The sequence below is a fragment of the Triticum aestivum genome, chromosome 7D (genome assembly GCF_018294505.1).
Source record: "Triticum aestivum cultivar Chinese Spring chromosome 7D, IWGSC CS RefSeq v2.1, whole genome shotgun sequence".
Taxonomy (NCBI): Eukaryota; Viridiplantae; Streptophyta; class Magnoliopsida; order Poales; family Poaceae; genus Triticum; species Triticum aestivum.
The window spans coordinates 266,936,150-266,953,217 of record NC_057814.1 but is presented as its reverse complement, the minus strand read 5'-3'; the positions used below and the strand labels follow the sequence as shown (position 1 = coordinate 266,953,217).

General features: G+C 41.1%; 1 protein-coding gene across 5 annotated transcripts; it reads right to left on the bottom strand.

Annotated features, from left to right (window-relative positions):
* Positions 1–372: 372 nt before the first annotated feature.
* On the bottom strand, positions 373–7,738 carry LOC123166917 (protein MULTIPOLAR SPINDLE 1). 5 transcript variants are annotated; one of them, XR_006483727.1, is made up of 12 exons: positions 7,465–7,736; positions 7,323–7,380; positions 7,101–7,250; positions 6,945–7,004; positions 6,682–6,764; positions 6,542–6,599; positions 5,440–5,568; positions 4,402–4,591; positions 3,401–3,471; positions 2,604–2,814; positions 2,332–2,442; positions 906–1,407 (listed from the first exon to the last, which is right to left on the bottom strand). XR_006483727.1 is itself a non-coding variant. In XM_044584738.1 (11 exons), exons 1-11 carry the CDS (start codon positions 7,642–7,644, stop codon positions 687–689), a joined length of 1,140 nt encoding a protein of 379 aa, XP_044440673.1. In that variant the 5' UTR covers positions 7,645–7,738; the 3' UTR covers positions 373–686. The 5 variants fall into 5 exon arrangements, 4 of the variants coding, with proteins under 4 accessions (XP_044440673.1, XP_044440669.1, XP_044440672.1 ...); XM_044584738.1 differs by lacking the exons at positions 906–1,407; positions 2,604–2,814 and adding an exon at positions 373–736 and having other exon boundaries at positions 7,465–7,738; XM_044584734.1 differs by lacking the exon at positions 2,604–2,814 and having other exon boundaries at positions 890–1,407; positions 7,465–7,738.
* Positions 7,739–17,068: the final 9,330 nt, after the last annotated feature.

Genomic DNA, 17,068 nt, shown 5'->3' with positions numbered 1-17,068 from the left:
TCCATTATTTCACTGGGGCCTTGGGAATTGATTCAGGTATCTCAAGGACCAGTCCCGGTCCCACACCATCGATCGATCAATATGATGCATGCTGCTGTCGCAAGAGGCAAATGGACAAACTGGGGGGCCGGACACTTCCATCGACTTGTCTTGCTCCGTCCATCGGCTTATTATCACTCGTGTTATCTTATCTATCTATCTATCTATCTATCTATCAATATGATCCATCCCATAGGTTGGAATTATTCAGATACTAGTACCACCTAACGTGGCTAGCCTGGTCGCCTGGTCGGTGGGAAACCAAGGCAAGCCGGCATATATAACTGTACTAATGAGTTTCAACTATTTCCATTAACCGTGGCATAACGGACTAGTCACGACCACACAACGCAGCCCCTGCGTTACTGAATTTAAACTGTACAAGATCCGACTTCCAAAAGAGCAATAATCGATCTCATAGGAGTATTTGGTTAGTTAGCCTCGACGGTGACCAAGTAAAGTGCACTCGCCTTCGTTTGCCTCATTCGTATCCAAATGGCAATAAGAAGATGAGTGGCTCGTGTGTCAAACCTGGGATTCAGATGTTTCACAGCTGGGGAAGAAGGCCAGATCCAGGCGCTGGAACAGCAGCACACGCCACTTGTTTTTCCTTTTCCCCCTTTGCCACCGAGGCATAAGATGCTGGATCATATCAGCCCCCGCGAAAACGACCTTGCACTGATCAAGCATAGACGCCCTGTCAATGAGGCGAAGAGGGCGGTTGAGATTAACCAAGATAATGCAAAGACTTGAAAGAGCATCAGATTGATTAGTTGTCATCTCTCTTCACAAGATTTGCTCTTGTTATGCAAGTAGAGAAAGGGGGCAAATGGTACCTGCTGGCTGGAAAGGTGATTTTTTTTTTTTTTTGAGAAAACGCAAAGGTTACAGCCCTCCTAAGAGGCTACAAGCAAGGAGCAAGAATAATGCACGGCCCACGGTCCCATGGTGTCGGTGGGGCAGTTCTAAGCCCGGTGGCACCTGCCCTAGCCCAAAGCCTGGCCTCATCTTTGATTCTACCGACGAGGGTGTCAACAGAAGGCCGGCTAGAAAGGTGATGTAACTCCTCAAACACTGATTTGAACAATAAAGCTTGCTAGGGTTCATCTGTTTGCCTTAGGGTGAGGAGTGAAACTTCATTCTTCCCCAAAACAAGAGCGGAAGCATTTCTACTCATGTCCAAACTTTTTGTGTCTCCAACCTAATACTATTTAAGCATGCTCACATTATTCCCCTGCATATCTTTCATGCCGCTTGCTGTCCTCGCTATGTTACTGAAACAGAATTGGCGCTAGCAATTCGGAACATATCTAGCCAGCCCCATTAGTTGACAGATGGCTTCAGAATGGCAAAGCACCGTCAGTGTTACTGAAAAATGTTCGATGCACATATTAGTATTTTTTGGTCAATCTTCGATATATAGAATAAATTTGTGATTCATTTGCGATTGCAATAGTAAGGAAAACAACACAACCAATTCAGTTGTGATTCTAGTTCCAGAAGGCCATTGTATTTTCGGCCACAAGAAGTCTGATCGGATAATAATTGTAAAGCAAGAAGTAACTGTTGAGCAAAGTACCCCCAAAACGCGACTAGTCATTTAGCTTGGCGTCACCAGTTGACGCCGTGATTTCAACATCACAACTAGAAATGAAGCAACACATCAAGAGTAACAGACAACAGCGCCCACTGCACGGCACATGCAATGGTCTTACACTCTCTTAGTTAAGAAAAGTACTCTACCCTTTTAAAGCAGATACGGCATGATCTTGTATACCTTTGAATATGACACCAAGGGTACAGGAGTAAGAAGCTTTGCCTCTTTTTGTAGAGCATCTACTCCCTCCGTTCCTAAATATTTGTCTTTTTAGAGATTTCAAATGGACTATCACATACGGATGTATATAGACATATTTTAGAGTGTAGATTCACTCATTTTGCCGGTATGTGGTCACTTGTTGAAATCTCTAGAAAGACAAATATTTAGGAACGGAGGGAGTAGATAATAAATAGAAGATCAGGTTGTATGATTTATTTTCTTTCTATAGTTTGAAACTAAAAACTGTATTTGCAAGTCTCTCAAGAATAGAAGACAAGAAATGCAAGGCAACGGTGTGAAGTGAAAGGTACCACAGTTATAAAGATTTATGAATCAAACACTGCCAATGTTAGATCCATCCATAGATTCTGAAGTTTATTATAGACTAGTATCCGCATATCTAAGTCTAATTAGAACAATTAATCATACGTACTTGGTTATAGCAAACTGGTTTGCAGTAAATACACACTCACAAGATGAAATAACTAAACATTCTTTGGTTATGTCTTGGTTCTGGCTGTTCAGTGGCGAACAGATGTTACAGAATGCCAGCTTTCTGGACAATCTTTCTGTAGGTAAGCATCCTGAAATTGATATGCAGAACATGATATATTATGAATATGTGAGTAAAGGGCAATGGAACAATATGTGCTTACAGAATAACAGCAAAACAATAGATTCAGTAGCTAATTTCTGGAGTAAAAAAAACTGTAAACAGGTCAATCAAATAACTTGTGAGTAATACATTTTCAAGTCTGAGGCTGGAAGTGATCAGCACAGGAGTTTGGAAAAGACATCCAGGTCCAGCTTTCCCTGGTGAGCAGCAGGAGCCACCTCCCTCGCCAACCTTCCAACCACTCGCTCAATGTACACTACATACAGCCCATTTATGTTTTCTACGACTTCCAGGTCTTTGCGTGCCTTCAGAATAGATCTGACCCATTCTTCAAATATTTCTGGATAACAGTTTGTAAAGTTTGATCAAACTCTCTGCAATGAATTGCCGGGAAGATATAGCATAGTATGATGCAATGAAGCTCTATTAGCAGTGTGTTATTTGGATATACATTTCAGTATTTATCAATTCAAATTTGTAATTAAAGATGCACATCTATATAATAAAAAGCTCTCAACTGTGGCTGCCAACTAAAACATAGTATCTATATTTAGATATTTGATACGACGCAATTTCTTTAAATCAAGTGATGCGACCCTGATATTTTTCACACTGTCGTGTTTAATGTTGATAATGTCAAGAGAGGTTGAGCTACACCAAACTTGACATGGGAGGAGTCCATAAAGAGAGACCTGAAGAACTGAAATATCACCAAGGACTAGCCATAGACAGGGGTGCGTGGAAGTTAGCTATCCACATGCCAGAACCATGACTAGGTTTCGAGATCTTATGGGTTTCAACTCTAGCCTACCCCAACTTGTTCGGGACTGAAAGACTCTGTTGTTGTTTTAAGGGTTGAATGCAAACACAATTCAGAAAACTTAATAGATAGGGAAAAGGATGGCCAGGGGTAAGAAAACACTAACTTTTGTCAAATTGCTCGCAACATAGCCAAATTTTCATGTAATCAGATATGAGGAAGTCGATTAATTGAATCCTGCAACACACGAATAGGATGACCACACGCAACATTTAGTTATACAGTCAGAATCAAGGTAACAAAAAAAAATCTCATACGAACTATAGAAACGGCATTCCATACATGAGCACACATCGCATTCTTAATATGTAACTTTGACCGTTATTTTGTGTGTCAATATGTTACTATTTAAGAGCATGTTGTGAAAATATTTTCCATCACAAATCTAATGATAAAGTTCCAGGTAGCCAACCGAAATAGTTTCTTATATGTTACTTGTCTGACAAATTTGAAAATACATTTTCGACACCATCATCTATTTCTGAAACTGTTGCAGGAAGTAGCAACTGTTGTATATCCCCCTTCAAATGTTCAGTTAATTCTACACATATCCAACCATACAGTCTGTGAAGATCAATAAGACAAAGGAATAAATTTGGACCAATGAAGAATAACATAGTTGATGCACATGCAGGATGCTAAAAGTTAATGAGCAATCCCGCAAAACAAAAAACTAAATGGGCTGTAGGCTGTCAATTAACCAGATTTGACAGCCAATGAAAGCTCAAACCCGTTAACTAATCTCTGTGTATCCTAATTGCGACACTTTGGGCCAGCGCTAAATTAATGGGCAACTGATTGGCTATTCAAAGCATTTTTCACTATACTGCTAAAGTGATAATGGTAGCCTCTTCAAACTATTCTTCATCCAATAATTCAAGACTAAATGACTATGAACTACTGCACATGTAGGAATAGCTGCCCTGTGCAAACTGCTGGTATAGTTTTTCATCCAGATTTCAATGCTACAGGTCAAAACGTCTGTTATAAACTAGTGAATTAAAATGGGTACACTGGAGAACAGGGAATCATGAGTGCCTTTGGATAAGTTAAAATTCTTCGACTGTAATATAAACTAGAATGAAAAGAAGATCAGCTTAAGCTTACATAATGAACATATTGCCATGCATATCAGGGAAGGAATCATCAAACGGATCTAAGAGAAGCAAGCTTTCTGATACATTTGAGATCTTTTGAGAAACTGCAAGGATTATCCGCTGACCAATGAATTCTTCATTTCCTAACTTGCGGAACAAGTGCTGCACATTGAATTGGGCATCTGAGCAGTCAACTGGCCCTGCAAACTTGAACAAAATGGAAGGCGACAATCAATGTACTATTGGTTGATATTAGGAGCACAGACACATGAATGCCAAAATTCATAGTTTATGTCATTGCGATTACTCTGCACTGAAATGACCAAAACTAACTAAATGAAACTACAGACGTGACTACTCAGCAGATCTATTCAGAATAAAACATGATTCAAAGTGATCATGTAAAAGAATATGTTGATATGATTTGCCTATAAGAAAGAATGTAAAACAAACACCATGAAGCCTATAACTAATCTATCATACTTGGTGGGACTTCCACACGTACTACAAGTTCAATTTTGGTACGCAGGAAGTATTTCACGTTATTTTGTGGACCCATATAAATATATAAAGTAAACATACATTTGTTATCTCTAGTTGGGATTGAAAATTTGTTTGACGATAAGTTGGGATGGAGGCTGCAAGCTAGAATGCTACCTAGTGTACTGTAAATAAACCGAAATAATAAGGAAAGCATAATTTATTTCACATTGAATATCTCCCAGAGCATATCATCGATGATTTTACAGCATAACTTAGGGCTGACCTCAAGAAAGCCATGACCCTGAGTAAAATACTACCAGAAGCATAAAGCAACTTGTGCTATATTGATGTATTGCAAAACAGCCTGGGATTGTGGTCGCAGTAAATATTTACAAATTTGAAAACACTCTATGAACTAACTAGAGTAACTTGCATGCCAGAAATCTGTATCAGGAGTAAGGTTGCATTGCATGTTTCTGTCAGACCATCACCTTGTGTGTACTGTTCTGAAAGAATATAGACAAAACATCCAAAGTACTTGAAGAGTATATCAAATAAGTATCACCTGAATCTGAAGTACCAGCATTTTCAGGAATGGTACACATCCTTTTCATCAAACGTGTCACTAAACCATCAATTATCTCCTCAACCAGTTCCTTTTCCCTTTTCGACAATAGAATGTTCTTCAGTAAAGCTGAAAGAAAACATATTTTACAAATTGGTAAAAGACTGTTGTCTCAACCAAATATGGATTGAACAGATAAGATAAACAGAAAATTTAATCATTAACATAATGGTAATTTTGTCTGCACTGTATTTTGAACATGCATGTTTTGGTCTGACATTGCAGATTTAAGAACTCGAAAAAGATTCTGGATCACCTACAGTGGTGTACGTCTATAGTAAACAGTAAATAGCAACCCACTAAGACAACAGAAAATAAGGCTGGAAGCTGGAAGTGAATTTGTAAGTCGTATTCTGCAAAATATGGCAATGTTGATTTGTTGCCTAGATTCCATGCCATTGGTCTGGAAACGGCCTCTTGCAGAAATGCGGGGAAAGGCTGCATACAAAAGACCCAAAGTGGTCGGACCCTTCCCCGGACCCGCTACGTGCATCGGGCTGCCCTTTTTTTATTCCATGCCATTGGTTCGCCATGTCAACACACTGAAAATTATGAGCACCATGATTTATTATGTACATGTAAGGTGTGCCTGCGTGTCTATTCTATCCTGCTTGAATTGATAAGTGGTAACTAATAGGGTACTAGTCTTCTATATTATACAATCTGGAAAGAGAAATCTAAAATTGGCCTTTGTGTCCCATAAATTTCATTATTTCAAACAACCACATCATATCCTGCATTCTTTGAGCATGTAAATGTACATATGGACCAAATGGTGATAGTTCAGCACAAATGAAATGTAGAAGGCTGAATTTGTAGTGTAGATAAGTTTGTGTTTTTTTCCGTCAAATATTATACCCATGAAAATACTAAAACTTGACTGTACAGTAATTATTTCGGGTCAATACACACCAAGGCGGAATGTCGTGTTCATCATAGTCGAGTACTTTCTTAATATCTCACTGGATTACACATCACACTATGCATAGCTTAGATTATCGGTCAGATTCAACGATGATATTATAGCAGAATTCTGACTTACACAAAATGAAATTTACTGCTTGGTGAGAGAATGTAGCAAATGTGGAGCAAGATTCTCTCTGCACAAGATAATCCAACGTTAGAAACATAGAAGAAACAAAATATGGGAATCTCAGTTACAATGAGAGGATACAATTATACTTTCGCAAAAATCCCATCTGATAGCTCCACCAGGAAGTCAGTAGACAAGCTAAGCTGTTGTATCTCATCCTCGCTATTGAACTCTGCACAATCAAATGATTCAAACGAAGGTTTAAGAAGATAAAATTTTGCTGCAGTAACCTGAAATAGAGAGTTGTAAGAGGGGAACGATCCAAACTTCCAAATGGCGCACAGTTCATACACACTCGTGGAGCAAAAAATGAAAAGTTAAAGCATAAGGATATGTTCTGAGTAGCACCCACCCATCAAACTAGTGACGGGAAGAGATCGATCCAGTCTCCGTCGCTTCTCCTTCCACCGCGCTGTTGCGATTAAATTACAAAACACGATTGTTAAAATTTGGGGGGTTGCATAGTGGCCAATTAATTTCATCTCGACCGCAGACTCTAAAACTGTACCCAATCTGAGGAACCTCCTCCGCAGCACCTCGTCGACCCAATGCTCTCCTCCACCCGTTGGCGGCGGCGGCTGCAGGTCGCTGCACCCGTCGAAGAAGTGGCAGCGGCATGACGCAACCGGCGGCTCCATCGCCTCCCCGCGCACCCCATCTGATCGACAAAACATCTAAGTCACACCAACTGGGCGCCGGAAACTGAACGAACGCGGGCGCGCGCACTTACCTTGGAGGAGCTTGAGCTCTTCGCGGAGGCGGAGGATCTCGCGCTTCCGCTCCTTAGCCTGGGTCGGTGAAGAGGATGAAGTGAGATGAAGGTGGAATTAGAGGTTTGTGGTAAGGAGGGGAGGGGGGATTGTGTATGAGACCTTGCGCTTCCAGTGGATAAGAGGCGGGGAGGAGGTGCCCACGGAGGCGGCGGTTGTCGAGGGGAGGCGTTTGTAGTGGATGAGAGCCATTGCGAGGGCTGCCTTCAGCGATGGCGAATCTATCCGGGACGAGGATGCGGCCAGCGGCGTCGCCGTCGGCGGGCGGGAGGCGGGAGCCATGGCGATTTCGGCGACGAGCAGGAGGGAGAGAGCAAAAGCCCAAATGAGAAACGGAAGCACAAGAGAGGGCAATCTGAAATTCGTAATTAAAAAAACTCCCCTATACCACCTATATAACCAAATGAACTCCCAATACAAGTGTTGTCAAAAACGTTCTTATATTATATTATGAGACGAAAGAAGTATAAAGCAACAACCGAACGAACGAAGTATACGGTGATACGTCTTCATCGTATCGTATAATTTTTTATTGCTTTATATTATTACTAGCAAAAGAGTCCGTGCATTGCAACAGGTACAAAATGAATTTGACAATTCATATGGTATTTGACTGTTACCTCCCGTGGTGAACTATAGCACCCAATCAGTCGGCTTCTACCTCGACTTATCTTTCGTTTGGTGTAAAATTGCTGGGCATTCGGCAGCCATGCTACTATTGAGATGCAACACTCATCCTTGAAAAACAAATAAAAATGATACCCCCTCCTATCTAAAATAAAATAAGTGTCGCAGTTTTAAACTGGGTTTAGTTCAAGACTGTGATACTTATTATAGATCGGAGGTGGTATTACTCAGATATGTGTATGTGAAAGCTGACATATAAAATTTTCACCATATATGAACCACAAAAATACATATGCAGGAGGAACATTAGTCTACTGAAGATCACTCGACATGCTAATGCTGCTAGCCACACCCTTGCTTGTATGGGACGGGTGCAATAGCGAACTATGTGTTGGCTTTGAAACTTCCCCGAAGAGATAGTAGCATAGTTAAGTCTAAATGTAATCATCCCGTTTGATTAATGAAAGTTCCTTCTTCCGCAAAAAAAAAGAACTGCAAAAATACAAAAATACATTATTGATCAAGCTGATTAGTCATGGTATAAATACATGCCACCCATTGTAGATAACATTGAGAAATTATCCAAATTTTATTGTTGGATTTGGATCAAAATAAACTTAACTTAGGTCTGAAAACTAAACAAACTTCCTTCAAAGTGTGAAATTATCTGCGCATACTCATACATGCTCAGTGGAAGCAAACCTTTTAGCAATAATGATATACTATCACATAGTATCTCTATCTAGATCTCTAAATAGTTGAAAAACACATGTACATATATTATTGGCTCTAAGTAATGCAGCGACAAATATATTTACTTCGGATAGACCTTGAGTTTTTTATGGAGACGACGACAAGCGTGAGTAATTGTGGATATAAATTGTGACAGATGTGGCACTAATAGAAAATAAAAAGTATCTTGAAGTCTAATTCAGTTTAGTTAATGTCAATACTGGATCTAGCTATTTGCTTCATGCACATAATGACATATGCATAGGAACGCACCTAGGACGTGACGTGCTCAAAGTTGTTAGTACTTTTATCTCGGTCCGCCTGCAGTAATCATCCGTACATGCATCTAGCTGCTTGCCCTCAGTTGATAAGCATGCATCCAGCTAATCGTCATCCGATGCCCTGATCACCCAGATATTACTTGTGGCATTGGTTATAGCGGCGGCGGCCGCGGTGCTTCAATGTGATAAAGCCATCTTTCCTGGAGTTTCCAGTCAAGGAAGACGACATGGTGATTTGTGAGTACAGTATGGGCAGAGGGCGGCGCGGGAACGGTGCAGGCGCTCGACGACGAACGGTAGCCACAGCAGCGGATCAGTGGTGGATCAGGTTTTTCTGCATCATGATCTCGTGGTTGTATGCATTGGTTTTCTAGTTCCCATATGGCCGTATTGTTGGCGGTCAGAAGGACCAATTGACGAACCAGCTGAACGAGCAACTTCGGCCAATGGCGTTTGATCGATCTCAAAGTCTCAATTGTGTGCTGATCAGACTGTATTATTCACGTACATGAGAAGATAATCAAATCGTTCCTTCTGAATCATGGTTGGCTCCTTGACACGAGCCACCACACCTCAAAGTGGGGTTGCGCGCCTGCGCCGCCGCTGTCTTAGCAGCTCCAATCGACCATGGCTGTCCGCTGGACCGGTGGGTTCTCAAAAGCAGCGATGGCAGCGCCCCCGCGTCCTCGCTTGATGAGATGGCTGATGTGTGCGACCGTACACTACCGCGGTCTCATGGTCGAGATGAAGTGCCCCGTCAGATCGGCCGTCAACCGGCTCCTTCCGCCTCCAGGGGATCCACCTCCTCCCCTTCTCTCTTTCCTGAATCTTGAGCCCATATTTATGGGAGGGTCAAGGGAAAACTCCAAACTGATCGAGAGTCCGCCCTCGTCTTAGCTCTCTGATTTCTATTTGTTTGTTGGGCTAGGTGGACCAGAATAATGGGTCATGGACCAGAATAATGGGCTGCCTAGGTTGAATCTAATATTTGAGGACGCGAGATGAAAGCTGACGTACGGACAAGTCAAGACGGACGGAAATTATAAAATTTAGTACCACCTCGAATATATTTTAAATTCAAACTGAAAGCGTAAAATCACGGGAAGAAGCGTATTGTGACGGTGAACCCGACAAAGTCAATCCGTGCTTTATTATATATATATAATATATATATATATATATAATATATATATATATATTATTATTATTACTACTAGTACATATGCCCGTGCGTTGCAATGGGCAAAAAATTTGAGAAAACCTTCTTCATGAAAGAAATTTAAGGAAAGTGAACAAATTTGATGGATATTTAAACAAACCAGAAAGTATTCGTTCATACTTGAATATTTTTTATTAAACCCGGATGCTTTTCGTATAGAACGGCACAAACTAATTATATTTGGATATATTTGAACTAAACCGTACTCTAAACCTAGTCCAAATGACCGCCAACACACGTTCTTCCATTTCTGGCTGGCCATGAGCAGTGAAACTGAAGCTTCAGCTATGTCTTCGTAGTCTCCGCCTCCACAACTTGCAAGCGGCTAATCGGCCGACGATTTAAAACACAAAAAAAAAACACCGACGATTTATAATTGCTAGCTTACAAGGCTGGCACGACTAAGCTCCTGAGTTCGAACTTTGAATCCCCTTTTCTTTCTTATTATTTTTCTTTATTGTTCACATGGTATCATTGTTATAAAAGCCGCTGTATCTGCCATTTACACATACTGGTGTGTTTGACGTAGTGGTTAACATGTATGTCTTGTGCATGCGAGGCATATTTATTTTTCTTTTTACTATTTCATTCATCCGCTCGCCTGAGCTGATATGCGGGACCGCATTAAAATTAAATCTGAGGGGGCTGGCTCTAAAAAATGTGGGACCATATTAAAAATAAATCTGAGGGGGTTGGTTGTAAAAAATGCCCCCACACTTACATGCGGGCCACCTCCATGCGGGCGTGCCATGTGGTCAGGGCAGTACGCCCGGATACGGTAAAAGGCACCGTATTTGCACGGCCGGACAAGTTCGAGCATCACATTCATGTATTTTACAACTTTAGGCACCAAAGTGACCGCGCAGGACAAGTTTAGGCACCCACGGTGTATTTAACTCATTAAGAAACGGTATTTTCCAAGTTACTTATGTTCACATTTAGCACACCCTTTATATCAATTTTATTTTGCAAAAAAGCACACCCTTTAATAGGCACTTCTTTTTAGACTCATATTGAGAAGCACATGCATTCACAACCTTGGGATCAGGCTTGGGGTTATAAGAGAACAGACATTATATGACAGTTCAGTAAAACTAAAATGGTGCTCTCGGCCAATAGCTGCATGCATATAAATCAGTTTGAAGTGTAAAAAAAAATCAGATGGGTTTGCCTTTTAAATAACTCATACAGGTATGCATGCCATGAATGTTTTTATAAATAAGCTTATTTTGTCTACAACAAATACTACTTGAAACTTTAATGAGGTAAAATAATGGCAGAACAAAACGAACTCCTTAACTAATATATCTACCAAAAGTAGCCAAGGAAATCCTAAGTCCTAAATAGGCTCACTTTAAGATTGTGCTGAACCACTCCTATTCCATGAATAAGCACTTGGTAAGAGATAATTGTTTAATTATGGCATAAGAAACTCGGGACTCATCGAGTCAAAGCAAGAAATAACCTTGATCAGATTTGAACCATTGCTTGATAGTATGACGAGAGCAAGTAGCCACAAAGCACCATGTGCACGCGATTAAAGCATTTCTCGGATCGGCTCCTTCAGCACAAAGCACCACGTACTGACCGGCGATGGGTGTGACCTGCTGTGGCGGAACTTCTCCTCAGCAGTTCATATAGGCGAATTTTTGTGGACTGATTCTGCAGAATTTTTATCTGCTTTGCCCAGTTAAATAGTGCAGATACTCCACTCCAACTACTATCAAGATAACAGTCATGGTCAAAAGAGAACTGCGGTCTTGCACTCCAATATGGTGGTATGGGCAGATTCTGAATTCTAGTGTCGTTGGCAACCAAACTCACCTACAGTCACATGGCACATCGATTTGTCGGATATCCTTAACCAACTAATCCACCCGAAACACCAAAAGCAAAATATCAAACTGTAAAACCCTCTGCCTCACCTGCATGTATTTCTTGACGGCCAAAGATCATCTCTGGCATGCAGGCGCCCACCTCCTGGTGGATCTCGACGGGTGTGCTGTCTCCGTTGTTATTCGATGTTGCAATGGAGGGCTAAGCACCGTTGATGTGGATCTCAATCTCGTCGGTTTGGGGACAGTGTGCTGCTGCTGGAAGTCCGAGAGCTCGGCGGCCGCGGCCGTCGCCTCCGTGGAGTCTTCTGCGACCCATCGCACCACAGTTTCCCCTTCTCCTCCTTCCCCTCTCAGCCCACGGCGGGTTTGCTTGTGCCGGCTCTGGCTGCGGCGATGCTGCTAGCTTTGTGGCGGAACGGCGATGCGAAAGGCGGCCGGGGTGGGTGCACGGGCGGGCATAGCCAATGGTGGCGAATCCATCTCGAGCTACCACACGCAGGGAAGAAATCGCTCGAAGGAGCCTCAGGCGCCAAGAGGGCTACGGTGTTGTAGCCGAGAGATTGCGCCAGCCGTTGCGGCATCAGGTAGGTTCCGTGGGAGTATGGGGCAAGGTTCTTCACTCTCGCGAGGAGGGGTAAGGAGCCGATTTTTTTCACCGTATATAGGCCCCGTTTCGTGACCGAGGAAGATGATGACCCAGGACGTGAGAGATGAGGATTGGCGTGCATTGAGGTTTCCTTTCTTTTCGTGAGTTCGGTTCCGATTTCTTTCCGAAAAGCGGGCAAATTAACAGAAGTAAGGCGAGAGTCGGCCATGTTTTTTTTGGCTGCAAACGGGGTATGTGGGCCTGAGCGCGGGCATCGTTTGATGCACACGACGTGGTCCCCGAATTAGTACCACCTCGCATATATGTTTTAAATTCATACTGAAAACGTAAATTCACAGAAAGAAAGCGTATTGTGACGGTGAACCCAACAAAGTCGATCTGTGCTTTATTATTAAAAATAAATAAAAAATAATAATATATATATATATATATATATATATATATATATATATATATATATATATATAGCACAAATGCCCGTGCGTTGCAACGGCTACAAAATAAATAAACTTATTCTTAGAAATTTTAAATAAAAACTCAAACAACTTTGAAAGTAGCAAAAATATTATTTGAAGTGTTGAAAAGTGCATTTTCTATGCCATGTTGAAGGACCAATCTCATAATTCACAAAGAAATATTTTCTAATAATTAGTTCATAGTAAAACACATGAAAATCTGTCAATTTTGAACATAAAACAAAAAGGCAGTGTGGGTACAAAGTTGAATGTTGAGCAGCACCATAATATTCTGAAGTTGTTGATGTAACATTATGTATCCGGATTTCGCTGAGGAAGACTATCACTATGGCAGCCATCATATTCCTTTGTTTATATAGGAGGCAAGGATAAGAGCAGTAGTATGATGGGAGAGGGGAAAGAAAAGGCTTCCATGAAAACGTAATATAATTCAGATTCACCAAAAAGCAACATAATATCACTACATCAGATCATAGTTTGTGACAACACAATCTTTACTTTCTTGGTGCATCTGATCTGCATTCTATAGATCTCAATTACAATTCATGGATAAGAGCAAATTAACTTTCCCGCAAAAAAGAGAGAGCAAATTAACCTAACGGTTTTGTGACATATCTGGCCATCAACACAGGTTCCATGATCCACAACTTATGTCTGGAGATGTGCATTAGTTATTTCAGTTATGCACTACTCTTCCCTGGCTGCAATACTATAATTCTTTTGTTTTCACAAAATTATTGTTCATTTTATATTTGACATCAAATTACTGTTCAGTTGCTTTCAGGGAAGTAGGGTCATCCATTCCAACTAGCAGGTAAGTTTTTAGGCGAAATTTGGCTCCATGGCCCATGTGTAAGCAAGGGCGGTGATGCCTTTTACTACACAAGGGGTTCAGAGGAGGTATGTCTATTTTTGTCGAGAAAAAACTGTGAAGAAATATCACTCTGTTAGTTTGATATATCAACCGCTTCATTCACTTTGACCTCTTGAATACATATTCTTGAAGTTTGTCTTGTGAAGTTGTGATTGACCGGAACATGGGGAATGCTAAGGATTTTTTCAGTGGTAATAGTGAACATATTTTTATATCTATTGGCAATGACAAACATGATGAACATCTTTCCGAGGTACCAAACATGACGAACATTGTTCTAAAGTATGGTTTTGATTAATTATTTATTTTTTGGGCATTCTTCTTTTTCTCTTTAACAGAAGGTGGCTTCTGTACATCTGTTTTTGGAAGGTGCTTCCGACAATAGGGAGTTGGCGGTGAAAAGACAAGAGCAACATCTTGGAGAGGAAGCTTCGACGCGGAGGGAAGGGACACGTTGTGAGGAAGCATGGTTTGGTGAGGTCGACCTCTCTCCTCTCCAACGCTAGCAGCATCGTTGCCCTTGCGCTCCCCCTATGCCATCACGCCCATTCTTGTTGTGCACAGCATCACAGGTATACAAATGTCGCCACGATCATCCCGTTGAAAACTCCTTCGCAGGCTATTTTTTTTTCGTTGCAACGCACGGGCACATGTGCTATGTTTATTAAAAATAAATATAAAAATGATGCACAATGGCACATAAAGCAGGTTATGCCCATTTTTCTGCCCGGTGCAATGCACGGGGTGTAGCCCCAACTTTCTCAAAGTCATGTGGTCATATGACTTTGTATACTCGTATACGTCAAATGAAGGAAATTATATAGTAAAATTTTACAATGACTTCTTAATGCCCCTAACGTAGAAAGATATAAAAAAAGGAAGGATAACAAACCTTCAACTTGTAGTCTACCTAAAGAAAACATTTCAGGTCTTCTTAGGACCAACTTATCTTTTAAGGTGTTATCCATATGTATAAAGGCATTTGAGATCACGCGACCAGGGTAATAGAAAAAGATGTTCTTATCCTATAGTGTCGTATTGTTCTACCCACGAGTCGTTCATCCCAACAAGTACGTGAACGCCTACGAAGACCACACCATGATAAGGATGAAGTAACGAGATGATTCTTGCTCCGAGCCTCACCGCATTTGCCATTCAAACATCGTCAGCAACAAAAAAATCTCTACTATTAAGGAAAGTATGTATGTCATTGTTCGTTTCCATCGCTAGCACCTCCCCATAAATTAGGGCTAAAAAACTGGCTCGTCCCGTCACCACGGGTGTAGATTTTGGGTGAGGTAATAACACCAGCGGTGCCTAAACTTATCATCAATGTTCACTTTGGTGCTTAAACTTGAAAAATACACCGAACCGGTTCTACAACTTGGCGATATGATTCAAATACGGTTCAAATCACGTCCAAATACGTATGTATTGTTGACTAGATATACCAGCATGGCACAGGGCCCACTTGCATTGCCGAGACAGGCTGGCATGGAAAGAGTGCGTCTAAATGACCATCGGGTCCCACCTGTCAGTGCACAACATATACTTTAAATTTGAGTATTTACGTATTTTAATGACCATCGACAGGCTGATATGATAATGTAATTTTATAGAATATTTACGTATTTTAAATTTGAGTTTTATTCGAAAATATATCTTTTGAAAAACACATATACTTTATTAAAACACGTGAACACTTTTTACAACTGGAAACACATTTCCGAAAATAATAATCATTTCATATACTATCTGAATATTTTGTAATTTCTACAATAAGAAAAACAACTAACATGTGGAAAATGGGTGCACTAACTGCAGTCCGTTTAACTCCACGATTGTGTCGGATATATAAAACCTATATAAAATGTTACAGTGCGTTGTAGACAGCAAACGTACATGGGGCAATTGGTTGGCGCGTGTCATCTACGGCACGAAGGTCGCCGGTTCAAAACTCAGGCCTGCAACTTTTCTGTTTATTTTAGTTGTGCACTGACAGGTGGGACCCGACGGTCATTGAGACGCACACTCTTCATGTCAGCCTTTTCCGACACTGCAAGTGGGCCCTGCGCCACGCTGCCATATCTAGTCAGCAATATATACATATCTAGACATGATTTGAACCGTATTTCAACCATACTGCCAAGTTATAGAACCAGTTCGGCGTATTTTTCAAGTTCAGGCACCAAAGTGAACATCGATGGCAAGTTTAGGCATCACTAGTAACAGAATAATATTCTGTTACAATAATATTCTGTTACTCTCGAGCCCGTTCCTGTTTTCCGAACCAGTATAGGTATTACTAGCACAAATGCCCGTGCGTTGCAACGGGAGAAAACACTGGTTCTTACGACTCAAAATTGGCCAGGTCGAACACAGTCTAGCTACGTGCTAGTGCTCCAAATCTTCTACTGGAAACTTTCATTTCCACTGGCGTTGATGCTCGCACAACCACAGTTGTCTGACTTCATCGCTAGGGCTGCTTTGTTATGGGCAAATGGTTAGACATGTACTTGTTTTAACTACAAAATTTAAGTAAAAGAAGCACAATCCACAATAGCACATTCTCTAGAAAAAACTAATTATGCATAAGAGCACAAGCTTGCTGCCCAATAACGCAATCTCCAAGAAAAATAGCCATTTCTTTTAGGGCTATATACACAGAAAATAGCAAGGTAAAAATTCTTCACAGAGAATGCACATTGGTACTTTTGGATTTTTGGATAAAGAAATGCTTATGATGGCACAACCGATATATGCACATAAGATGATTCTAGGCAGCTAATTGTCTATTTTTAATGAACTAAGAGGGCCTGATGTACTATTTTCTAATTAAGAACTTTTAGGCAAAATAAGTAAAGGAACGCTTTGGATGGATGAGAAAATTAATTGGAGAAGCAGATGATTAGAAGTTGTATCTAGGCCATTGTTGTACGTACGTGTTTAGGCGGTATGCAGCATCAACTTGTATCTGAGCAGCCCGGCGTCTTGTCCTTGCCGTGTCCGCCTGCACAACTTCGTGTCTTCGCCGCTGTGTCCGAGCAGCCCA